A 26,215-nucleotide genomic window follows, 5' to 3' on the forward strand; every position below is an offset into this window, starting at 1 on the left:
GTGACATGAGTCAGAGATTACAGCAGAAGATGTTTGATTACTCACTATTTATCACAGTGTGCAGCAGAGACTGCAAAGTCCTCCTTGATGAGAAATCCTCCACAAACATGTTCACCCTTGTTGTTCTGCACAGAGGCCATGTACTGCATCAGGTTTTTGGGTGCTTTTTCACCATGTATGATGTTACTTCCAAAAGAACAAACTAAAGAAAATCTAGTTAACGCCATATTAAATGATCAGAGAATAATAACAAAACTTTCTTACCGAGCTTTTCCAAGGCATGCCAGAAGATGGAGGAGCAGGTTTTTCTGCAGACCATATTGACACATCTGACACATATTTGTGGAATATCAGTTAACTGCTTACTAATTAACCATCAATTATTTAGTAAGTACTTCAGCAAATGTTATCCAGCCCTATCAAAACAGAAGTAAGATCATTAGCAGATTAAAGCTTTGTTGTGTCAGTGTTTCTTCTCCAGTTGTTGCTCATTGAACAGTCACGTCAAACTTCTATCTTCACAGAAATTAAGTCTGGTTTGCTTTCTGCTAATAACTGCTAATACCAGAATATGGTTTTCAGCCAGTAATGCAATATATATAATTTTACTTCTCACTTTCTTCCAGCAGATGACACCAAGTTGATAATTGGGACTTATTTCATATTATTGCAAGCTTCCTTATATGTAATCAGGCCCAGTGCACCCGAGAGTTTCATACTAATATAGCTGGTGGATTAACTTTTGGAGGTTTGGAGGTTTTGGAGGTTTCCATATAAAAAGATGACCTAATGTGCTTTAGTTTTACAGTGTGTTGCATGCATTCTTAAGCAACATCCAATCTTACAACAGAAAGTAAAATCAGTACACAGCATATAATCAATAAGCAACAGATTGTGGCCAAAAATATCCTTCTCCCCGTCATTTCTATTTTTGTTCACTCAGTTTGGGATTTGTTCATTCCAGGCTTGTTTTCTCTGATCTTTCACACAGCACAGTAAAGAAGTCAAACTGAAGACTTAACACATTTAAGTGATATTATCAAAGTGCAGCTCAGTGCAGCAAACTAGATAAAACACAGAAACCACAGCATTCAGATGAGCTGTCATTATAGTTACTTGAAAAACATTTACGCACATACTCATCTTTCACATCTGTGTTCACATTCAGAACACTTTCACTTATGCTGATGTCTCAGTGACTGTGTGTTTGCACTATTAATCTGACTTCATTTCTGATCTGAACCTGTAGACGGCCTCATAAATATCTTTATAAATGCTGTATTACAGTGTGAGTCCGAAACCTTTATTATGTGGTGATTTTCACACAATTTCTTAAACAAACTCATTCTTCAGTTTTCTGCTCTTAATATCATTTGACTTTTGTAATGTTTACACTTTGCTCCTCGTGTTCCTCCATGTTTTTAAATCAGGTGACTTCTCTCGGATGCTTTAAACACAGATGTAGTTTTATTACAGAAATATCAGTTGGTATTTTGCATGATAATTCGTTTTTTACTCTTACTACTCATCCCAAATTCATTCATAACTTAAATCAAGTTATGAAGCTATTATGTTAAGCCAAACAAGCTATAATATATTATAATAAGCTAGATGCTGTTTTATTTGTATTTTTACAGAATTTTTGGGGTATTTTTGGTACCAAGATGCTTAAAGTGGACATAAACCACTACAAGTATTAAGTCTAATTTACACCATGGAGCCCTACTTTAAAAAAACAACAACCCAAAACTGTCATGCGTGAACTCTGTCTGTGAAGCTGGATTTTCAAAATAAGAGTTTAAAGTTTCCGTTTAAAGAGTGTAGCACCATCTTGTGGCAGTACAGAATGTGAAGTCACTGGGTTGGTTGGTTGGTTCTTCACTGTTTGTTAGCTCATATGAATCCACCTGTTGGCCGTAATGTTCAGGCATTTTAAGAATGCGTTTTATGAATGAGGACTGTGTGGAGGAGACAGTGTTTGAGTCATGTTCCTTGTAGGGATGGGAACTGATAAGAATTTAGCAATTCTGATTTCATCATCGATTCTCACTGGTTCCTCTTTGAAAGTCACCACTATCGCCAAACATCATATTACGTTCATGCAAATTAATTACATGTTGTTGGTCACATGTTTGTGCATGTTGGAGATATGTGCCCTCTTTGTTGTCAGTCAATATTTAAAAGAATGAATGTATTACACATATTACACAAAGCACTTTTTACAGAAGTATTAGCATTAATGAATTACTAGTAAGAAAAAGTAATTCAATAGTTACATTACTTTCATGTTAATCTGTAAAATGATCTGAAACACACTATCTCATAACCATCATGTCACAAAATTAACCCGAGGCTACAGCCCCACACACCAACACAAATCCCTATCCTGATGAGGACACGTATGATCTTTCTTTTAGTATTTAGGTATGAAGACAACCCCCACATCACAAAGAGAAGATGAAAGCCAGCACAAAGAGACTTTAAAGCAGGGGTGTAAAACTCCAGGCTTCAAGGGCCGGTTTCCTACTGTGATGACAGCGGCTATATGTGCAGGTTGGGCCGTGCGCGTTTCATCACGTGAATAAAGGTTTCTTCAGCCAGAACACGCGAGGGCGTGATATCCCATACTTAATGTTGTACCTCATTCCTCTCGTTCAGGGAACAGAAGTTATAGACATAACTATTTGTTTTTAAGCTGTGGGCTGGGGGCCCCCTGGTGGGTCACAAAGGTATTGCAGGCGAACCGCAGTAATAACCAAATTCCGTCTGAGATTTTTAGAAGTGTGTAGAGTTACATATTTATATAAATGTATTTATTTATATAAAAAGTGAATCAAAATTGGTTATAGGAGGTGGTTAATTGAGCAGTCTCAGCTTTAGGAAAGGCTTATATACATCATTACCTGGTTGTGAATCTTCCTACTCTGAGGATTACCCATAATCCTTTGGCATTACAAGTCCGTGCAGAGGGGCCTTTGAGACAGTAGGTGGTGCCATTGCCCTATTTAACTGTGGGGTTTAACTGTGTTGTATTATGTCCACCTGCACAGATAACACTGGCAGGAAGACCACACCATTGTTCCTCAGGCTTGTGGGTTAATGACAGACACGTACACCACTCTCATTTCAGTCATTCGCCCACCTGCCCATGCACATCCTTTTGTTGCAGGTGTATTTAAGCACACGGAAGCTGAATTGTTTGTGCAGCCTATTTGAACTGGACAACCCTCAGAACCTGCCCAGTGGAGACTGGCAGCCTGAAATTAACCTACATAAGGTGAGTGAAGCTACAACGAAGCAAAAGCCCAAGACAGAGTTCTGCTTTGTCATCAATGCACTTTCGTGACGGTACTTCCTGCAAGCCAATGATGTGACCGACATGAGAGACTGGGTGGCTGCTCTCAACAAGGCCAGCAAGATAACAGTGCCTAAGTCTTGCCCTGCATGTGTGAGGCCTGATGTGACCACAGTGTTAAGTGATGCTCACGCCCGCATGGGATCTATCCCCATGCAGTGAAGTTAGTGGGTGATTCTAAATTCACACAGGAGTGTGAAAGGTTGTCTTTCTCTATGTGATAGTCTTGCAATAGACCAGTGATCTCTGGTGACTTTATTTCCTCATCAGTATGTACTCTTTTAATCTTCCTTTTGTCCCAATGACCCTTTATTAAACAGTTTAATTGAAATGACTGAATCAACAAATGTTTCACTCTTGTTGAAATCGAGCTGATAATAAAAAAGATCACAATTGTTACAAAAGGATATGAAATGTCTAATGATATTTTTATTTTTTTATTTCTGGTCACACTTACAGTGTGATCAGAAATTACATTTCAATAATGCAAAAGTAAAACTTAATTAGCTTGTCAGTAGACTGACGGTATTTTGAGATGTCATATAGACGTTGGGCTTATCGGGGTGTTTGCAGTTGTTTTTGTAGTTGAAAGAATCACCACCAACAGTGTTTAACAGAAATGAGGAGCATCATTTGCACAATACACTCCCCGCTCACTTTAAAATACTGTGCATGTGTTGGAATATACATATGCTGCACACAGAACACTACAGATGTACATTTATATGTGTTTCATTTATATTTAAGCGTAGATGACTCTGCAAACTTTGAGAAGACTGTGGTTGGTGATAATCATCTGTTGTTATCTGAAGATGACAAAAAAACAGAGTAGAGTGTATTTACACTGAGTGGGTAATTGTTCCACTGGCTGAAGGGGAAAAACAGTGATTTGTAAATGATTAAACAGCATTAATGAGGATATGATTAAATAACTGCTCATTTTCAAGTGTGTAGATTGTGTGGTATATAATTATTCATTGCAACGTGATGTTTTAAGTATCGCAACACAAATACTGTAAGTAATTGCTAGTACTGTAGGTCATTTTAATTCATGTGTAATTTATTACTTGTAGAAATCTTATATCATAAGTACAGTATATTTTCAGGACATGGGTCATATGATCAAGTGGATCAACCTCACTGAACTTCCAGGTATTTAACAGGAAAGGACACATTCTACAAATTTTTGATGGTGTTTATTTTTTAATGTAAGCTGGTAAATGAGAACAGTCTTTATCACATTTATATGGGTAATTTTTTTTTTACTGTTTACTGTGTTTTATTGTTATTTTTATTATTTATAATGTTCAAACAAAACAATCATTTAAAAAAAGGAAATCACATATTTAATTGTTTTCATTTTTGGTTACACTGACAGAGAATCAGAAATGCTGACATTTCATTAATATACAAGCCAAACTTTCAGTGAAGTTTTTACTCCTCATATTTTCTGGATTTCACAATCCTGTTAATCCACTGACGGTATTTTGAGATGTCTGTATAGATGTTGGGTTTATTGGGGTAACTGCAGTTTTCTTTATAGTTGAAAGAAACAATGCCAACAGCCAACCCATCGCACACCAGAGGACCACCAGAATCTCCCTGTGAGGAGGAAGAATGTTAATTTACCAGCTTTTATTCCATTTTTTTAAAAATATATTTGTGATCAAGGAGCCAGTTTACACGGAAAGGACAGAAAACATACCTGACAGAATCCTTTGTCTGTCTCATATCCTGCACAGATAACATTGGCAGGAAGACCAGGCCACTGGGGCTCACAGACCTTTCGTTGAATGACAGACACGTCCACCACCCTCAGCTCATCAACAGGTTTACCGTGAGTTTTAGTTGTTCCCCATCCAGCCACCTGACACACTTGGTTTTCTTTTAGGTTTATTTCAGCCTGTGGAAGCTTAATTTTTTCTACGCCATGGCCCAGTTTAACTTTCTCAGACAGCTGGAGACACAAAGTAAAAATAGAAATGTCTGTTTCAGTCCAAATCAATTTTATTTATACAGCGCCCAATCACAACAACAGTTCTCTCAACGTGCTTTAAATTGTGAGGTAAAGACCCTAAAATAATACAAAAAATACAATTAGAATAATAAGACCACAAATATGTATCATGTTAAACTGTGAATATGTCCTTACTTTAATCAGCATGATGTCATTACCCAGTCCAACCTGTTGATAATTTTCATGGATGGTTTTGTTTTCAATCTTTATTTTTTGATGATTGCCATTCTTGAGATTGTGGTTGCCGAGAACGACGTGTGTGAGGCTGATGAAGGAGTAATCAGTTAAAGGAAATCAATACATTTTCTAAATGTGTTTCAGTGACATGAGTCAGAGATTACAGCAGAAGATGTTTGATTACTCACGAGCCATCACAGTGTGCAGCCGACACTACAAAGTCCTCAGTCATGAGAAATCCTCCACAAACACGTTCACCCTTGTTGTTCTGCACAGAGGCCATGTACTGCATCGAGTTCTCTGGGGCTTTTGTACCATGTATGATTTCACTTCCATGTGCTGAAAAGGTCAAATGAAATCAACAAAAATGAAAAAAGTCTAGGGATATTCCAGGTTTGGTGGGCCATGTTGTCTCACATATTATGAGCACAGTTCACAGCAAACTATAGATGAACTGCACTGTGGCCGCTAAAGTGATTCTTTTCCAGATGTGCGCAGTGTGTTGGTGGATTGTGGAGCAGCACCAGCTGAGGAGAGTGTTACCATCTTCTTTTACAGAAGTTGAGGACCAGAGACAGACACACACGGGTGAGACGCTCAGCACTGAGAGTTTTCAGAGCAGCCAGCGTTAACTGGAGCAGTCTTAAACATGAGAGACTATATAGAAAACGTGTCACAGAGCCGAGTGTACAAACCACAAACTTGTTATAGTTTGATCACGGTTATCAGTACAAAAACACATGTAAGAGTGGGTTTGGGTTTCAGAAGGCTGCTGGTTGTCTGGTTTCGTTTTCTTCTTTGTCGGCATTTGCTCTTAGAAGAGAGCAACGCAGAAAATATAAAGTTTAATCACTTTGAGAACTTTTGTAAATGTCCTTTTGTGACTCGTAATGAAATCGTTACAGGACAAAAAGGAACCCTGACAGATAAAACTGGCTTTTATCTTCATGTTCAGCTAAAGAGCAAATGCTAATTTAGATGTGAGTGAAATGATTCAATTCAATTTTATTTATATAGCGCCAAATCACAACAAAAGTCACCTCAAGGTGCTTTATATTGTACAGCAGATACAGACTCCGGTTGGAGTGAGAGAAGGAAGACAGGATAAAATACATGCTGTGGAAGAGAGACAGAGATTAATAACAGATATGATTATTAATCTCTCTTTCTAGTCCCTGTCAGGACTCTTGCTGCAGCATTTTGGATTAGCTGAAGGCTTTTCAGCGAGTTTTTTGGACATCCTGATAATAATGAATTGCAGTAGTCCAGCCAATGATGTGGCTGAAGCTTTTGTAACAACAGCTAAACTCAAAAAACACGAAGCTTAACGTTTAAACCTACAGAAGCAGATGTACAAGTACAATAATGCTGTGTGTGTGTGTGTGTGTGTGTGTGTGTGTGTGTGTGTGTGTGTGTGTGTGTGTGTGTGTGTGTGTGTGTGTGTGTGTGTGTAACATAAGATTTTTTTCTATATCACCAGACACTTATCTTAATTACTTTTGGAAAAGATACACATTTCTGGGACTATGAAGCTGTTTCACACACACACAGACACACACCCTTACCCTAACTGTAACCTAATTGTAACTCTGACACTAAAACCACATTTTGAGTCCCAAAAATGCCTTCAAACTCGTGGGGACCAGGATTTTGTCCCTATAAGGGCTGTTGGTCCACACAAGTATAGTAAACTTTCCAGTTTTCCCCACAAAGATATGTAAACAAGGTCACACACACACACACACACACACACACACACACACACACACACACACACATAATCATTAAAAAGAAGTGTCTGTTTATGTAGAGAAAAGCTTATGTTAAACACACACATATATAGATAGATGTGAAATACCAACATGCTCACTCTCACGGTCTGTTTAAATTCTCAGAAAACTGTATCTGAACCACAGACACCGCTGGTTCTAGATTCGCTGATTCTGGATTCAGATATTCAGACTGAGCTGACAGATAAACACAGTGAGTCTCCGACTGTGAAACACAAACGCTCTCTGAATGAGCCAGAACACAGTAAAGTGTCTCAAGCTGAGCTGGCAGAGCTACACAACATGACCCTAGCACATTTTAAAGGAGCATCAGGACTCATCATGACTCTGATTTCTTAGTAAACTTTGTTAGTAATGTGTTTATTGAAAATGAAGTAATGCAGTAATCTCCAGAGGTGGGAAGTACTATAATAATAATAATATGTGGATTTATATAGCGCTTTTCAAGGCACCCAAAGCGCTTTACAATACCACTATTCATTCACTCTCACATTCATACACTGGTGGAGGCAAGCTACAGTTGTAGCCACAGCTGCCTATGCTTGTGTATTTATATTTATGACAACTTTAAACTCGTACTCTCTACTTTTAATACAAATATCTGGACTTTCTTACATTTCTACAGCAGTTTGAACACAATTGAGGTGAGACATTATTTGACGTCACTGCACGCCGCCGAACATCAAACATCGACCCATAGAAGACTCTCCTGCTGGTGTGTCATCGTTGGTGCTCATCACAAGTAGAGTGAAGAGCACCAAAGTCCTCGGTGTTCACATCACAGAGGACCTGTCCTGGACCAGCAACACCAAATCAGTAAAAAAAAAAAGTTTTAATTGTGAAATAGTTTCTTCCCCCAAGCGGTCCGACTCCTGAACACAACACTGGACTCTCTTCTCTCTTCTCCACATACTTCTTAGACTACATAACACTATCCCCTCACTTCCAATACTTACACTATTGTGTATTGCACTGTTCCACTCTGTCAGTGTACTATTTAATCTCATTTGTTTCTATTTCTATTCAAGTACAACACAGTTGTATTTATTTGTAGTTTATCTTTTTCTGTACAGTTGTATATATATATATATATATATATATATATATATATATATATATATATATATATATATATATACATATATATATATATGAGGAGGATAGAAGCCACTGACATAAAGACAAGAAAGCTCCTTACCATGTATGGAGGGTTTCACCCCAAGTCCAGCACCCTGAGGCTGTACGCTAAGCGGAAGGAAGGGGGCCGGGGACTGGTGAGTGTCAGCACCACAGTCCAGGATGAGACAACGAACATCCAAGAATACATTGGGAAGATGGCCCCAACTGACCGAGTGCTCAGTGAATACCTCAGGCAGCAGAAACCCAAGAAAGAGGAGGGAGACGAGGAACCATCATGGAAGGACAGGCCCCTGCACGGTATGTACCACCGGCAGATAGAGGAGGTGGCTGATATCCAGAAATCCTACCAGTGGCTGGACAAAGCTGGACTGAAAGACAGCACAGAGGCACTAATCATGGCAGCACAAGAACAAGCTCTGAGCACAAGATCCATAGAGGCTGGGGTCTATCACACCAGGCAAGACCCCAGGTGCAGGCTGTGTAAAGATGCCCCAGAGACAATCCAGCACATAACAGCAGGGTGCAAGATGCTAGCAGGCAAGGCATACATGGAACGCCATAACCAAGTGGCCGGCATAGTGTACAGGAACATCTGTGCCGAGTATAACCTGGAAGTCCCGAGGTCAAAATGGGAGATGCCCCCAAGGGTGGTGGAGAATGACCGAGCTAAGATCCTGTGGGACTTCCAGATACAGACGGACAAAATGGTGGTGGCTAACCAACCGGACATAGTGGTGGTAGACAAACAGAAGAAGACGGCCGTAGTGATCGATGTAGCGGTTCCGAATGACAGCAATATCAGGAAGAAGGAACACGAGAAGCTGGAGAAATACCAAGGGCTCAGAGAAGAGCTCGAGAGGATGTGGAGGGTGAAGGTAACGGTGGTCCCCGTGGTAATGGGAGCACTAGGTGCGGTGACTCCCAAGCTAGGCGAGTGGCTCCAGCAGATCCCGGGAACAACATCGGAGATCTCTGTCCAGAAGAGCGCAGTCCTGGGAACAGCTAAGATACTGCGCAGGACCCTCAAGCTCCCAGGCCCCTGGTAGAGGACCCGAGCTTGAAGGATAAAACCGCCCGCAGGGGCGTGCTGGGTGTTTTATATATATATATATATATATATATATATATATATATACACATGTGTGTGTATATCTATATCTATAGCACTTTAAAAGCAACACATGGGCGACCAAAGTGCTGTACAGCAGAAATATACCATATAAGTACCATAAGTATAATAAATACAATGAATAGATTGCAGTAAAACAAGTGTCAGTTACCCACTGAGTTGAAAGCCAGTGTCTAATATTGAGTTTTTAACCTGAATTTAAAGACCACCACTGAAGTAGATTGCCTAATGTGAAGAGGAAGCTCACCCCAAAGCTTCGGGGCCACAACAGTCACACTCAGTCTCCTCTAAGTTTCAGCCGCGATTTAGGGACTAAGAGAAACAGCTGCTTAGCTGACTGGAGTGAAAGAGGGGGGACATAGGGCTTCAGCAGATTGGACAAGTAAACAGGTGCCAGAGTATTAAAGAGGGATTTAAAATAAATATGGAGAAAGACGGACAGGAGAGAAAGAGGAGAGCTTATATTTAACAGTGAGGTCTGATGAGTGATATGATCCAATCATCTTGCAGTTGCAGTTCTTACCAAGTTGTACGAAGCATGCCAGGACACAGACGAGTAGAAATTTCTGGAGTGTTGAGGTGAACTTTTATTGAGCAGTTTGCTTCAGTGGAAAGTACGATTATCATATGTGGTAAATGTGGCTTTCAGCTGCATCCTTTACCCAGTGTAAGACTGAAACTGGTGTTATCATCATGTTCATCAGCTTATCGGTGTGAAACACACTCATCATGTTTAGTCGTCATTATTTTAAGCTCTTATAATAAGAAGTTCCCACCCGTTGATCCTCATAGAGCTGAAACACTGAAAGATTAGCTGCTGAAGATGGAAAGCATGAGAGCTACATGTCATCCTTTTATAAAATCTGAAGCTTCTGCTTCTGCTACTTTACCACACTGCTCTATACGCAAATTTCCCTACAGGTGTACCTACACAGATAAATAAATACTGCTTATTTAGTGTCTGCAGTGTTAATCAGAAAGTTTTAAATATTCTTCATTGAAATCTTTAGTAGCTGTATCAGTCTGTGATGGCTGGTTGCCCACAGCTGGTTTTGAAGAAGCTGCAGAGGTTTGCTCTGTTTGCTGACTTTTGTATTTGGTGTGACCTTGGGCGTGACCTGATTTTCACTTAAGTTAAATCAGCACAAGCTGCTATTGGTTTCTGTCATCACATACAATTTTAACATTGTTAAACAACTATTATTAATTATTAATTACTCTTTGGTGTAGATCATACGGAGTTTGTTTTGCGAGATCTCGCAAAAGTTGAATTTCGACTAATGACTGTATAAAATGTATCTTTTATACAGTCATTGCTTTCAACAATGGCGGCAAAACAAACTCGGGATCTCGCAAAAGTTGAATTCCAACAATGGCGGCAGCTACTTAGTTGTAATATTACTCTTGCTGGGTCACAAAATAAACTTTTAAGATATTTTGAGGCGTGAACGTAGTTGTGTAAACGTCAAATATCTGCTCGGTTTACAAGACATCACATATTTGCAAAAGTGCTCCGACGTTTTCGGAGCTCTCGAAGCTAACGGGAGGTTGAGACCTAATACAGCCGGGAGGAACACCGCTCTCCCGGCACATCGTGCCTCGACCTCCCGGTCGGCTTCGAGCTGGCGGCCTCCGAAGAATGCGGCTAAAAGTTTTGCGGGATCTTGAGTTTGTTTTGCGAGATCTCACAAAAGTTCATTGTAATTTTTTTTCTCCCGTGTCCCTTGCGGGGCTCCGTAAGATCAAGGAAACTGAAAAACATTTGATCCCTGTGATAAACTGTAGCTGAATCTCACAGTTATGGGAGTGATGCATTCACACTGGATACAGACTAAAAACCGTGTTTAGTTTGAAACACACATCGAGAAATTCGTGCTGGGAGACATGTTAATGATTGAAAACATTCCAGAAATTCACAGCTGCTCGATCACTTGAAGGTGAAGCAGGAAGATTGTGGAGGTGAGATGATGGAAGCACAGCTGTTTTTATTTCTGCAGCTACGTTCATAGAGCCTGGTGATGGTTTAAAAGCTTTTAGTCACAGCAGGGCGAGCACAGCTCATGCTAACAATGTGACAGTGAGCCTGGATGCTTGAGCATTGCTGAAGTTGTCGTCTGTCTGAGCGCGCTCTTTGGCCTTCATGATGTCGCCATCTGCTGGTGATGGACTCACACTGGCCTCTAAACAAACATCAACTTCTGGCTTTGAAATAACTTTATCTCTAGCTCATGTGCGGGCAGCATGGGGACCCCAAAAGTATGCATGCCCAATTGCTATACATGATCCAACATAGCTTAGAAATGCAATATTTAAGTTTAAAGTCTACATTTCGTCCTGCTTTCTGTTTTTACTATTTTCACTTCTCATTGTATTGAGTATGATCTATCCATAATCTCATGAAAATATTATTGGCCATTAAAATATAAAGCCTCGTTATGAATCTTTTGTGACAAAGTCATATGTTTTGGAACTAAATGTGGCATCATCCCAAGTTGTTTGAAAAGCACGTTGGGTGTGGTAATTCCTGGAAAACCACCGCCTACAAATAAAGTAAGTAAAGTGGCTCCTTCAGTTCACGGACTGACGGACCTCATCACAGAGCAGCTTTTCTTAACCTGGAGCTCTGGTAAGTCCTTTCCTAGCTTTGGTCAGGAATGAGTATGATTGATGATTTGCTGGCAACAAAGAAAAGGACATTTAGTTTTTCTTTTATGATTTCAGTCGCTGCTCTGCAAAGCTGCATTTGAATGTGATGATGTGCACACAAAACTTCTCCAACTCTTAAAACTCTGATGTATTTTTTTTAAAGCAGAAACGTCATTATTATGCTCAAGTGTGAAAGAAGCAGGATGATTGCTGATGAAAAGAAAAGAACGCATTTTTAATACAGAAACGTGTTGCACTTTTGCCTTTTGTCTCCAGTTTAGCGCCATTAAAATGAATGGAAATGCTTTTTTATTCTGTATTCTTCTGCTGAGCGTCACCTTATCCAGTGGTGAGTAAAACTGATTTCCCATTAAACTCAATTCTCTATTAATATTACAATCTAAGCTGAACACAAGTGTAGTGTTGTTTGTTTAGTATTAGAACACACCTAAAACACATGTGCATGTGCATGCATGTTCTTGATGAGGTTGTCGCTTGTTTCCAAGGTTTCATAACCGCAAGAAACCGTCAGTCGACAGTTTAAGGGTTACTTTATAAAGTTATCGTGTCACAACAAATAAATAAATAATTATTACCAGCACAGAGGATTATGAGCATTCTCAGGATGTTGTTATGAGTTAGTTTACTAACATGGCAGCCAATCACAACCCAACACCAACTGGCTATCACGGTATGAGGTGTGCAGATACAAAGAAAGGTTTCAGATGTTTGCACCTAACATAGCCGCGATAGTATAATGCAAGTGCTAATAATGATGCACTTTAGTTTTATTTAATGCTTTATATATGTGCAATAATGAATCAAAAATTTATAAGGAAAACATTTATGGTCACAGCTCACTTAATAACTTTTCCTGTCCTGGGAGGAAATTCCATCCAGACGTTTACTGTAGGGTCTACCTTACAATATAAAGTACCTTGAGGCAACTGTTGTTGTGATTTGGCCCTGTATAAATACAACTGAATTGAATTAAAAGTGATGTTCATTTTTTAAAAACATGTTTGTTTGTTTGTTTAATAACTGCATGGTCTTAACCCTGGTCACTGTAAAGAACAGCTGATGTTGTAACGCTGTGTACAGTACTAACGCTGTCGAGACGTTTGCTCATATTGCTGTGAATTTCTGCAGCCTGTTACAGTCTCTAGAACAAACCACCACTGATCTGATATCAGTATTTTTAAATAAAAGTGGGAAAATAGCTATATATCTGTTGTGCTGTGAAATCTACATGATCCTTCATCTTTCTCCATAAATCCCAAATAAATCGATTACACTGCATTGTTGTTCCTTTAGCCTATGAAGAAGGTTACATCAGGCTGGCTGGTGGCCAGGAATACTCCGAGGGCCGTGTGGAGATCTTTCACGATGGAGTTTGGGGGACGATTTGCGACGATGGCTGGGACATAAATGACGCTCATGTAGTGTGTCGACAGCTGCGTTTCCCTGGTGCAGCCGAGGCTCCTGGATCAGCTGCATTTGGCGCCGGTAACGAAACCACGACGCTCCTCTTACGCGCTGCATTTCAGTGGTTAATGGCTAGACTGTAATTGTGTGGCTGTTTTGGTTTTAGGGGTCGGTAACATCTGGATGGACGATTTAACCTGCGGTGGGTCGGAGATTAACCTACTCCAGTGTACGTTTCCTGGCTGGGGGGTCCATAACTGCGGTCACGGCGAAGATGCCGGAGTTAGATGTGAGAAAGGTGAGGATGTTAGCATAAGGACAGAAGTCTCCAACCTCCTCTGAGAAATAAAGGTCAGAAAGACATTTGTCTTAGAAACAGGTGTATTCACCGTGTCTGTGATCTCTATCAGGGGCGGAGCCTCAGAGCAGGGACCTCAACCACGAGTACACGTTGGACCACAATGCGAGCCTCTCTCAGCAGCTAGGCGAGCTGTTTGACAGCAGACAGGACTGTGACGTGGACATTGCAGTGGCAGTGGATAACAACATAGTGGAGACCATCTGTGCTCACAGGGTCATCCTTTCTCTCAATTCAAACCTCAAGTCTTTGCATCCAGACCTCAGCAGCTTGCTCATTAATGTGTCTTCTGATTGCAGCCAACATGCCGACATATTTGTCAGGTATAAAAAGTTCACACTTGCACATATTTCTATGTAAACCTGTGATCTGTCAATCAAATTTTTGAATTTCAGATACTTCTACACGAGGAAGATTACGGTCACATTAGCCTCCTCCCACTGCATCCTGAAAATGGCTTCTGACTGGGGCCTGACTGAATATCACAATGAGGCTGCGAATCTCTTCAGACTGTTTCTCCCCGAGGACCCCACCTTCCAAAGTCAGAACTCTCTTTATGAGTACGCAGTTCGCAGAAGTGACGACACGCTGCAGCAACTATGTCTTCGCTACCTGGCGTGGAACTGCGAGGCGCTGATCAACTCCCCGGCCTGGACAAGCCTTCCTTTTAATCTGGTCAAAGCACTCCTTTCTCGCTCAGACCTCGTGGTGCGTAACGAAACAGTCATCCTGAGCGGACTGGAGAGATGGGCAGAAGCTCGAGGAAACGCAACCATGCGTGAGATACTTCTAAATCTCGTCCGCTTCCCGATGATACCAGCTGAGGACTTATACAGTCTTGACAGCTCAGAGTACCACGCTAGCAAGCTGGAGGGGTTTCAGTTTAATGCTCTTCCTGTAAAAATGCTCCTCAGCGACCTGACAGGAACCATCTACACACCCAGGATTTACACTGGCAGACCGTGGAGCTTCACCTTCAGCAGTCAGGAGATCCGAGCTTACCAGCACTCCGGGGTCTACATCCTTCGAGGCCAGCGAGTCAGCAGCTTGACGTCTGATTTCCAAACCCCGGTTCATAACAGCGCCTATTTCGCTTTTCACACCATGCGCTGGAAAGTCACGACCTACGTCAGAGAGGAAGACTGCACGAAGCAAAGTGTCACTTGTGCTTCTTTACCAGCGATCAGCTTGAAGATTGAACAAAAGAATTTACCCAGTGAGATGGAGGGCCACATCCGTTACAGCAACAGGCTCATTCTCATGTGCGCAGGAAGGCACGTGTTCCACGTGAACGAATTTAATGCTGTTGACAGCGACAGCCCCATAGCTGTTCCCAGCATCTCAGAACAAGTCTACCTGTGCCACTCAAACCTGTTCTCCTACCAGGTGGTGGTACGTCCTCAGTACTCAACAGATTAGGACTGACTAGAGAACTTAAGAGAAGGAGGGTGTGCGTCAGCGCAAGAACTGCACGCACATAATGCTTTCGGCTCTCTCCTCCTTATGTGCAGCGGCTGCAAGTGGAAACCTCACAGTGACAATTAAGGTGGATCCTGGAGCAGGTAGAATTGACTTCATGCAAGTTTTCTAAACATGAGCCAGCTTGTCCTGTAGTTGCTGTGGAATGCATCGCTGTGGCTTGTTTGGGCACGTGGCGCTACTGTAAACCTGGGCAGAGAGCAGTATCACCGCATTTCTATCTGATGATAAGTGAAAAAATAATAAAAAAAGGTCTGGTCTACTGTTATAATCACTCTGTCTGCAGAAGGTCATGCATTTCTTTTATTATGCAATGTATGTGTAATCAGATTACAGTGTATACACTTCTGTAATGTATTTGATTCACTGAAAATATTTACTGTCACTGCCATGACAACAGTCCAGCAGTCTTAGCACAATCTGTCTGTCCTTATACAAATACAGTAGAATGATAGAATAGAGACAGTTATTAATAATACCTGTTAAAATCCGCTGTAAGTAACAGAACGTTTAAACATACTGCAGGCTGCCTCCTCCTATGGTGTCAGTTTGAAAATCCTTCATCACCCATGTCTCAAATTATCGCATTCACAAGACTTTTTTGAGGTCAAGGTCACTGAGATTTGAATTCATCCAAGATTTTGTGTAGATACAACTGCGGCCCACCCGCCCCACGGTGGGGTGATAATGATACCAAAGGCTGATGGATTGAAAATAAAGATTTAAGAAAAAAAACAAACTCTTTTGAAATGAAGTTACAAGTAAAGTTATGTAAGTACAAATGTATGATTGCTAAATCATTTAGGAGACGTGTTTTATGTCATCAAATTATTTCAGCTAATTTTAACACGGTACAGAGGCCGGGAGCATTCACATCAACTCTGCTGCTGTTAGTTTCTGTTGGTTTTTAAGTGAAATAAATTCTTCTTGCACTTCTTTAAATGGGACTGGTGTCAAAATCATAAACACTTTTATTTTATGGAGCTGGTTTTTAGATCCTGCCGAGCTTAATTCAACAAAAACAGGCAGAAACCTTTCTGATAAACAACGCTTCTCATTTCCTCACTTTAATGTTTTGAATACTGTGACTAAAGTAAAGGGTCTAAATCAGCGGTCTCAAACTCAAATGAGCTGTGGGCCACGGGTGGCACTGTCGTCTCATTGGAGGGCCACTTTAGTGTTCAAGTAGTACAAAAAACCCAGCCAAACAAACAACAAAACACTTTTAAAAAATCAGATATTGTATAACAATTCAAAACTGCAAACATGGGCTTATTTTTTTTCTCACTCTTAACTAACTGAAGCCTTTCATTGAACTACCAAAAAAAACACATTGGTTCTCTCGTTCTAGTCAGACATGCGGCAGCACTTCTGCTATACTTTTGTTTGTATTTAACAAAATAAAAATGCAGATATAAGTGTACACATTAGTTTTTGTTCTCTCACCTAACTAACACAGCCAAATCCCTCCGCATGTCTGTACTCTCTGCTCATAGTTCCTTCATATGAATTTTTGCCTTTTTAAAGAACTTATTTTAACATTGCACTCAACAACAAACAAATCCTCCCTAACAAAAAAAGTCCCTTCAAGGGCCAAATTGTGTTACATTTCTCACGTCAATGTACGGGCCGCAAATAGGGGTGACGTGGCCGCAAGTTTAAAACCCCTGGTCTAAATGCTTGAGATCAGAGCCCCTCTCCACTGAACACCAGAGAACGGCCAGCTGCGCTCGGAGCTGCCAGCAGGGGGCGGCATACGGTTGGCCCGGTGAGGAGGACAGGCTGCTGGAGGTTTGCTGCCCTCCGCCGGCAGCTTCCCGGTAAATGTGCTCGGTGTCGGAGATAAAGGAGGAACCGCTCGGTCGCTTCCGGTGACTGAGAGCTCCGCGGTTTCTGCACGATCCCGCCGACGCACAACTCACCGAACGGCACCCGATGCACGTGCACGCGCACGCGGCAGCGCTTCGTGGTGTTGGCGGAGAAAAGCGTCACGGTTCGTGTTTCTGTGAGCTGGTCTGACAGGGCTCCTGCTCCACGGTGACACAAAGCGCGGATAACGGCACGGCACGCTGTGGAACATAAGAGAGAGAGAGCGGGGGGAAAGCAGAGGGCGGTGGGGGGGACGGTAAAGCAGCACAACGAGGAAACCAGCCGCGCAGCCGCGGACGCCTTCAGCTCGTTCTCAACAACCACCGGACACGGACCGGGAACGAGCTGCGCACACCGGGCCGCGCACAGGCTCGCTCCCTGAGACATGGGTGAGGATAACGGAGCTCTTGGTGAGGGTGAGGGGGTGAGCGGCAGACCCGTTGTCAAGTAGCAGGAAACAAAGGCCCGCCGATCTCGTGAATCCACGAAGGGCCAGTTTCGGTTTCCTCTTCGTCACGTGTGCACGCGCTTATTATCATTGAGCTCCTGCGGTTATGGAGGATGCAGGCTGCCATGACGCTGTCAGTAATGCGCGTTTGTTTGTTCTGCCTCTGAAACACAGTCAGTCTACACATACACACACGTAAACGCAGCAATGTGCCATTCACAGCCTGCTGCATGAGAACACGGTTCATGCATTGTACCAAGCCAACATCCCAGTTTTGCTTTGTGCTTCCCTAGGGTCAGAGCCTCCCAGCTCTCCACAGGTGGTGGAGGATGGAGGAGAGGAGGATGAGGAGGAGCTGAGCGGAGGGGAGGAGGCAGACTTGCGGTCCAGCTCAGGCCGGGGCTCCCTGCTCACCCGCAGGGGCATCACCCTCAGAGTGCTCCTCAAGGATGGCCTGGTGGAGCCCGGGGACGGCGTGCTAGCCATACACTATTTGGTAATAACACGTAGCAGTTATGTGAACATGATTCTGACTCACCACAGTATGCGTGACTTGACAGGAGGTCATAAACTCTTGCTTTCTCTCCTCCTGCAGGGTAAGAACTTTGTGGGAGACCTGCTGACTGATGGGAAAATCCGATGGGTGGAGACGGGCCAGATCTTCAACTCCCCCAGCGCCTGGGCGACTCACTGCAAACGCCTGGTGAACCCGGCCAAAAAGTCTGGCTGCGGCTGGGCGTCGGTGCGGTACCGGGGACAGAAGCTGGTCCAGTACAAAACCACCTGGCTGCACAAGTACCAGCCCAGTGCCGACATGGTGAGAGGAGCATGACTGAAGGGGAGCATTCCTAATATTTGGTGCTTCCATTACAAAATGTATTTTGTGTAAAAATGGGTTAGTACAGATTTCTAAGCCTATTTTATAATCCTTGCTTTTAGACTTCAAACTGAGTTTTTAATGTTCAAAGTCTAATAATTAAGTCACGACCTTGAGTTTCCTCTCACCTGTGTTACTCATGAACACGTCCCCTTGCTGCTCCTCTGGTCACGTGACTTACAGGAAGTAATATCTGTGAGAGTATCACTGTTTCACAAAGCTCTTTTTCCATGTTTCACTGATGAGGTAAAGCACAACACATCCACCTTGTGACACTTGTTTACAGTATAAACAACTCTTATTTTTAGTGACTGTGATGAATACAAGAAAAAATTATTGTAAACACAGATGTCAAAGTAAAACTCAGAACAGGCATAAGAAATGAACAGTATTATTTAAAGCGTGAAGGTTTAGACATTTCTGAAATGATTACTTAGTAGACGTTATAAACATTTAAACCTTTACAGGATTATAATTTCTTAACCGTGTGAAGAGGTTAGTTTTTCTTTTCTTATCTAATACATGAAATTTCAGCTCTGGCAGTGAAACCACGTAAAAACTGCATGTCATCGTGGTGTAACACAGAGCCAGCATCCATTGTGACATAAGCATCGTTATGTCCTGTCCAGCCTGTCGCCTGCAAATGAAATAAGACACTGAAACGATTTCAGAATGTAAAAATAAAAAAATGGTGGTTAGCATTGTTGCCCCATAGCGAAAAAGTCCTCGTTCAATTCCACCAGGTCAGGGTGTTCCTGTGTGGAGTTTGCATGTTCTCCCCATGTTTCCGGGTACTCCGACTTCCCCCCACAGTCCAAAGACATAAAGTTAGTGGGGATGTTGTGAGTCTATTGTACTGTTGGATATTTAAAAAGAGAAATATATATATATATATGCCGACCACAGAGCCAGCCTTCCTGATTAGTTTTTCCAGGCTGGGCATGTCCTCCTTTGCTGTGCTGCTCCCCCAGCACACCACAGCATAGAACAGCACTCTGGCAACCACCGACTGGTAAAACATCCTCAGGAGCTTCCTGCAGATGTTAAAAGACCTCAGTCTCCTGAGGAAGTACAGTCTGCCTTGGCCTTTTTTATACAGGTGCTGCATGACCAGTCCAGTTTGTTGTTCAACCAAAGCCCGAGGTACTTGTACGTGTTGACCACCTCCTCTCCCTCTATCTGAACTGGCAGTGGACCTGGTCTGGACCTCCCAAAGTCCACAACCAGTTCCTTGGTCTTTGAGGTGTTGAGTTGCATGTGGTTTGTGTGACTCCATGTGACAAAGTTCCTCACCAGACTTCTGTACTCCTCTTCCTGATCATCCCAGATACACCCCATGATGGCCCTGTCGTCAGCAAACCTCTGAATATGGCATAATTCAGAGTTATAGCAGAAGTCAGAGGTGTACAGGGTGAAGAGAAGAGGGGACAGCACAGTTCCCTGTGGTTCTCCTGCGCTGCTGACCACAGTGTCAGACGTGATGTCCTTCAGTGACATACTGTTGTCTGTCAGTGAGGTAGTTGGAGATTCAAGTGACCAGGCAGGGGTCTCCACCTGCATCCTGTCCAGTTTCTCCTGGAGCAGACAGTGCCAGATTTTATTCAAGGCACTTGACAAGTCAAGAAAGGATCCTGACCGTGCCTTTTCCCTTGTCCAGGTTTGAGTGGGCTCTGTGTAGGAGGTACAGGATGGTGTCCTTCACTCCGACATCCACCTTGTATGTGAACTGTAGTGGATCCTGGGCATGTTGTACCTGTGGTCGGAGGAGGTTGAGGAAGAGCCGCTCTAGAGTCTTTATAAGATGTGACGTCAGTGCCACCGGTTGGAAGTTATTCAGCTCGTTGGGCCGGTTCTTTTTGGGGATGATGCAGGACGTCTTCCAGAGGGCGGGCACTCTCCTCAGTAGCAGACTGAGGTTGAAGACTCTTTGTAGCGGCTCCTCAAGTTCAGCAGCACACGCCTTTAGCATCCTAGGACACACCTTGTCTGGGCCTGCTGCCTTCCTGGGGCGAAGCTTCCTCAGTTGTCTCCTGACCTGGTCCACTGTGACACTGGGAGTGGATTGGAAGTTTGAATGATTGTCTGTGTGTGTGTGTTAGCCCTGTGACAGACTGGCAACCTGTCCAGGGTGAACCCTCACCCTAAAGACAGCTGTGATAGGCTCCAGCCCACCCGTGACGCTGACAAGGATAAGCGGCAGAGGATGGATGGATGGAAAATCCTTTTAATCACACTTTGAAATACATTGTGTCCTTTTTTCAGACACTTATTTATTAACAGCCTCTGAACCAAGTCTGCAGGGTGACATCGGGGACATTTTGTCTCTTAGAAAATGTAAATGTGAAAGCGAGCCCACATTCAAAACATTTATTAACTTCCTGTAACAGGAGGAACACTTGACCCGTGTCACATCGTGAGCTGGACCAGTATATATTTTTCTCACAGTTTAAAATCCCCGGTTTGCAGAAATGTGGAGTGATGGTATAAGTACTCGGAAAGACCCTTTTAAACAGATGTGGTGTTAAAAATAAGGAGTGGTTCCAAGGTTTTGTCAAAGGGCGATCGAGCCTTTAAAAGTATTAAAACTGGCCAGGCCGTGAAAATAGAATAAAGGTTGTGGTTTGACACGACAATTAGCTAGTGCTGACTCACATGCTGATGGGAAAAAAGGAAATGTAAAGAAGAAGAAAAATGTGATGGTGAAATCGATTTGGAGTCTCTGCAAACAGGAAACGATGAAACATTCATTACAGTAAGGTAAATCCAGTGTAACCAGAACTTTATTTTGACATTTGTTTTACTTCCTGTGATGTCAGAGCTTGGTGAGTGAGGAAGATGATGACGAGGATGAAGAGGAAGGAAAGGCAGCTGTGCAGGCAGACGACAAGAACAAAAACACCAAACCTGGACTACATGGTATCATTTCCTCCTCTCCTCCTCCTCCTCTCCTTCCCCGCTCCCCTCCTCTCATCCTCATCTGTTCGATGTTACAGATGTGATGGTTTCACGGAGGACTGACAGAGAGAGAATTCCCGTCAGATATTGCACTTTGGGCACCCGAGATGCTGCCAGGTACCACTTTACCTGACTTCTTTCACAGCTCTGTGCATGAAGCGAATCAGAGTACGATGAAAGGTGTGCTTGTGTCCTCAGAGATCCACACACACTAGTGGAGCTGTCAGCCTTCTCAGCCATCAACAGGTTCCAGCCTTTCAATGTAGCCGTGTCCAGTAATGTGCTGCTGCTAATGGTAAGCATTAACACGCTTTCAAGCAGACCAGCTCCACACTGATCACAGGTAAAGAGACTAACTTGCCCACTTCTCCCGCTGTAGGACTTCCATTGTCACCTGACCACCAGTGAGGTGGTGGGATACCTCGGGGGACGATGGGATACCAACACGCAGCGTGAGTGCAACTTTATCCAACAAAAGAGAGCATAGTGATCAAATCCGCAGAACGCCGGGCTAAAGCTGTCCTCCTCTCGCTCTGTATTTCAGTGCTGACGGTCTTGAGGGCTTTCCCGTGTCGGACAAGGCTGGCAGACAGAGACTCGGCTTCCGCTGTTGAGGAGGAGGTAACGCACGCAGAAACACAGAGGTGGAAAAACCCACTTCAAACATTTACAAGCTGCAGTTTGCAGCCTGGCAGCACGCATTTCCACACCAACCAAAAAATTGCGCTTGAATCTTCGCCTGCGAGCTGAAGGTTGTTGCTGTTGATGTGTCTGCCTTTAAAATGATGTACAACAACACAAGTGTTTAGTAGTTTCCTGCATCTGAGATGCGAGTCTTCGAATCTGAAGTCGAGCAGAAGCTACAGGAATCCAAAGACTCTGCATCAAGTTGTTTTTGGCTTTGACGTCTAGCTGAGACTATCTTAGCTTTTATTTTGCAAATACACATTTTATTATTATATTATTTACTTGAGTTTTAGTGTATTTTTGGATTGTATTGAGTCTTTATTTTAAACATGTTTAAATAGTATAAGAACAATGAAAGAGGAAAAAAGAGACAAACAAAGGAAAACAAAGCAATAACAATAATAAATAACTTACATGTTCAAAAAGGAGCAGGAAGAAGCATGAGCTTATTTAATCCCACCCCCTTTCCACTGTTTATTAACTCATAGTCTAAACTTCTTCTTCCTGTTTATGCCCTGTCCATCAGAAATTCTTCATTATAATTTGCTTCACGTATTTATTTTTTATAACCCCAGTAACACGTCAAATTTGCAAATCTACGTATATGAACATACTGTGCACCCACACACACATATGTACATATATATATATATTTAAACATCCCTATTGTGAAAATAGTGGGTGATACACCCAATCAGAGCCTTACCTTCTCCCTGTACTTTACAAACACCAGTAGCAACCATAGTAGATAATGTGGAGTGATTTGTGGTCCAGAATGTGTTTTACTTTACTCAAAATTGAAATACTTCTTGAAATGTTGTTATATATATAATTTTATATGAGACTTCAAGCTATTCTATTATCACACAAGGAAACTTATGTTCAAGAACTCTTTCAATTGCCACACCATCTATATGAATCTGCACTTCCCAAATAAGACGATTTTAATTTTACTTGGATTTAGTGATAGTTTGTTCCTGTCGTATTGAGCAGCTCCTTTAGATTCCCCCAGAACAAAAAATATTTGTGCCGTCTGCAAATTATACTAATTTTATATCAGAGACCTTGCAAATATAATTTATGTAAATAATAACTCATTTTGGACCTCGTACAGAGCTTTGTGGAACACCACACACAATGTCCAAGCATGATGAGGAATATTCACTGGGAAATACTGGGAAATAAAATGTAGCTTGATCCAAAAAAAAAAAAAAAAAAATCTGCAAATTCGTCCTGTGAAATCACACAGTTGCTTACAAAATACAGCCAAAAAAGTCAGAGCAGTATTTTTTCTGTGATTTCTTTGATTTGATCTGATAAAAATGAAAATTAAACGAGCCGTCCATCATTGTTTCTTTGTCGTGCTTGCCGTCTCAGATTTGTCAGAACCTGTTCATGCGTGGGCTGTCGTTGGTGGGCTGGTACCACAGTCACCCGCGAGGTCCGGCCCTGCCGTCGCTGCAGGACATCGACTCACAGATGGACCATCAGCTGAGGCTGCAGGGCTCAAACAACGGCTTCCAGCCCTGCCTGGGCATCATCTGTGGTACGTCCTTCATAACGGTGCTGCAGAAACGATCGGGTTCACTGAGTATTAATCGGTGCACTGCACTTCAGACGGGATGATGTATTTAAACTATTTTAAGAAAGATGTTAGCAGATTGCAGGATTATACGCACATTTCAGAGTTCTACAGCATAACAGCTTTATAGAGTTCAGGTTTCAGCAGATGTTGCAAGATAACAGGTGTCAATATCAGCCTTTCAAGCAGTGTTGCATTCAAGGGTAATGTGGGAATTTGTCGAGAAAATAAATGAAAAACGAGCCGTAAACAGCCGGAGCTCACCTGACATCTATTTATACCACACCTCACAGTGAAGCCTATTGATGGTCAAATCTACATGTTGATATAGGTTTGTGTTTGCAAACAGAAAAATATAAGAACTCTCTGACACTGGCTCTGTGTCATCGCATTGGTGGCTGAGCTTTCATCTCTCTTCTCTTTCAGGTCCGTATTATCACGGAAATCAAGGCGTGGCATCAACAATAACTCCATTTTGGGTCGTACCGCCACCTGAGGTGAGTGCTGCAAGTGTTTGAACTGGTCCCCTTCACCTAAACGTACAGCCTGGAGCCAGAACTGGCCCATCAAAGGGTCTCATAATGAGTTGTTCAGTTTCGAAGCCTCCCTGCTCACAGAGACTCAGTCTTTCTTTGTAATGTGGAAATTTCAGATGCGCTGTCGTTGACCTTCTCATGAGGCTGCTTCTCATCAGTTTGTATTAAAGTGTGACCGTTTTCGGAATAGACTCAAGCTTCTTAAGAGGGAATGGGAAAGTTTTTAAGAGGTCAGCAGGTTAGGTTGCAGTGTCAGATGAAATGGGTTTGAGTTTTTCTGACACATGTGGTCTCTTTCTGCAGCAAAGACCTAATGACTACGGCATCCCAGTCGCTGTCGAGGTCACCTACGTACAGGACAACTTCCTCACCAGTGATGTTCTTAATGAGATGGTATGATACTGCATGATGCATCGTATGAAAAGACTGGAAAAAGCTTCTGTGATGCTGTAACTAAACAAAAACAAAAAAAACCTCTGCATAGATGCTGCTGGTCGACTACTACAGGGCAGCTCCTGACCTCGTCCAGTTCAACCAGTACTGGTGTCCTGATACGACCATGATGGACAAAATTAAGGTGAGTTAAAGTCTCACTGTTTACCTGATCAGATTGCAGGCAGGCTGACTGAGCTCGTCCTCCTTCTCAGGGCTCTCTCAGTTGCCACGCTCCCAAAGACCAGGCCTACTCTCAGATCCTGGAGCACGTCTACAGTCAGCTGGGGAGCATGAACTGAGCGGATCACCGTTGTTCACTTCAAACACCTTTTTTTTTTGCAGAGCTTGCAGGATTGGTGTGAAATACAATGTAAACCCTGCTTTACAAACATATAGATGCCTCGATTGCTCGTACGTTAGAGTGATATTTACCTGTTATACAGCATTATCAGACAAATACATTACAGTGGCTGTGATATTAGCTGCCCCAGAAGGTTGTTTTCATTAGAGGAGACCCAAAAAGCAGCATGTTAGAAAACACGAGACCATGCTCTTCTGCCTCAGGACGCTACTCAGAACCACGTTGCAGAAGACAAATCGGCCTTTCTACCTTCTACACATGGACCTACAGTATGTGCCTGTCTGTGCCAGTAACCTGTGGCAATGAGCAAATATTGACAGATGTATACAATGTGAAAATTTGTGTTATAATTGCCTTTTATTGACAAAAGCCAATGGATCGGCGTTTGGGGAAAAGTGAAAAGCAGTGCAGAATCTACGACAGCGACCTGAAGTGTGCTCTGCAGCCGGATTTGTGAGTGCATCAAGTCCGCTGTGCCACACAAGTTAATTTTTCAGTTCCACTAGTGAAGTGAACAGGTGTGTGTCTGTGTTTGTGCCAGCGTGTTGTGAACGTGCCCGTCTACTGTCTTCCTGTCAGGTTGTGTGAAACTTGAGTCCTGTTTGTTAGGAACACACATTTGCTTCCTCTCTACCTGTACTGTATTTATTACTGCCTGTGGATTGTAGAGGTACATCTTTGAGGACAGAGCAATGCCTTAAGCCTGCTGATTGATGATCCACAAAGCATTAAAATATACACACTGGAACTATTTAAACACAAGTGTGGGTTATTTTTTCCCCTTCAGTCTAAAACACACTGCTCCAAAGAAATGAAGGGACCGGAGAACAGCAGGGCCAACACCAACAACGGATTCTGACCTGCTTTTGTTAGTGTCCTTGTTGTCGGTAACAGGAGATGGTACGTGCAGCCTATTCAGGCTGCACAGGTAGTCCAGCTCCTCTGTGCT

At 42.6% G+C, this 26,215-nt stretch overlaps 3 protein-coding genes across 4 annotated transcripts; 2 read left to right on the forward strand and 1 right to left on the reverse strand.

The window, feature by feature from the left end:
- Positions 1-4,609: 4,609 nt before the first annotated feature.
- On the reverse strand, positions 4,610-17,946 carry LOC147301337 (granzyme B(G,H)-like). The gene is made up of 5 exons (XM_086282802.1): positions 17,439-17,946; positions 5,738-5,888; positions 5,508-5,637; positions 5,061-5,312; positions 4,610-4,957 (listed from the first exon to the last, which is right to left on the reverse strand). The coding sequence occupies exons 1-5, from the start codon at positions 17,770-17,772 to the stop codon at positions 4,790-4,792; spliced, it is 1,035 nt and encodes a 344-aa protein (XP_086138928.1). The 5' UTR covers positions 17,773-17,946; the 3' UTR covers positions 4,610-4,789.
- On the forward strand, positions 12,147-16,467 carry LOC147301338 (galectin-3-binding protein B-like). Of its 2 annotated transcripts, XM_086283921.1 has the most exons (6): positions 12,147-12,234; positions 12,531-12,603; positions 13,569-13,760; positions 13,846-13,977; positions 14,090-14,360; positions 14,433-16,467. In XM_086283921.1, the coding sequence occupies exons 2-6, from the start codon at positions 12,546-12,548 to the stop codon at positions 15,454-15,456; spliced, it is 1,677 nt and encodes a 558-aa protein (XP_086140047.1). In that variant the 5' UTR covers positions 12,147-12,234; positions 12,531-12,545; the 3' UTR covers positions 15,457-16,467. The 2 variants fall into 2 exon arrangements, with proteins under 2 accessions (XP_086140047.1, XP_086140046.1); XM_086283920.1 differs by lacking the exon at positions 12,147-12,234 and having other exon boundaries at positions 12,245-12,603.
- mpnd (MPN domain containing) lies at positions 17,620-26,011 on the forward strand. The gene is made up of 13 exons (XM_086282801.1): positions 17,620-17,774; positions 18,127-18,329; positions 18,429-18,650; positions 21,527-21,626; positions 21,704-21,782; positions 21,864-21,960; positions 22,045-22,117; positions 22,210-22,286; positions 23,730-23,898; positions 24,361-24,431; positions 24,774-24,863; positions 24,955-25,047; positions 25,118-26,011. Exons 1-13 carry the CDS (start codon positions 17,771-17,773, stop codon positions 25,202-25,204), a joined length of 1,365 nt encoding a protein of 454 aa, XP_086138927.1. The 5' UTR covers positions 17,620-17,770; the 3' UTR covers positions 25,205-26,011.
- Positions 26,012-26,215: the final 204 nt, after the last annotated feature.

The sequence above is a fragment of the Aulonocara sp. 'chitande type north' Nkhata Bay genome, linkage group LG23 (assembly GCF_057382095.1).
Source record: "Aulonocara sp. 'chitande type north' Nkhata Bay isolate Kocher_YH1m ecotype deep benthic linkage group LG23, A_spYH_male_GT1.1, whole genome shotgun sequence".
NCBI classification, from domain to species: domain Eukaryota; kingdom Metazoa; phylum Chordata; class Actinopteri; order Cichliformes; family Cichlidae; genus Aulonocara; species Aulonocara sp. 'chitande type north' Nkhata Bay.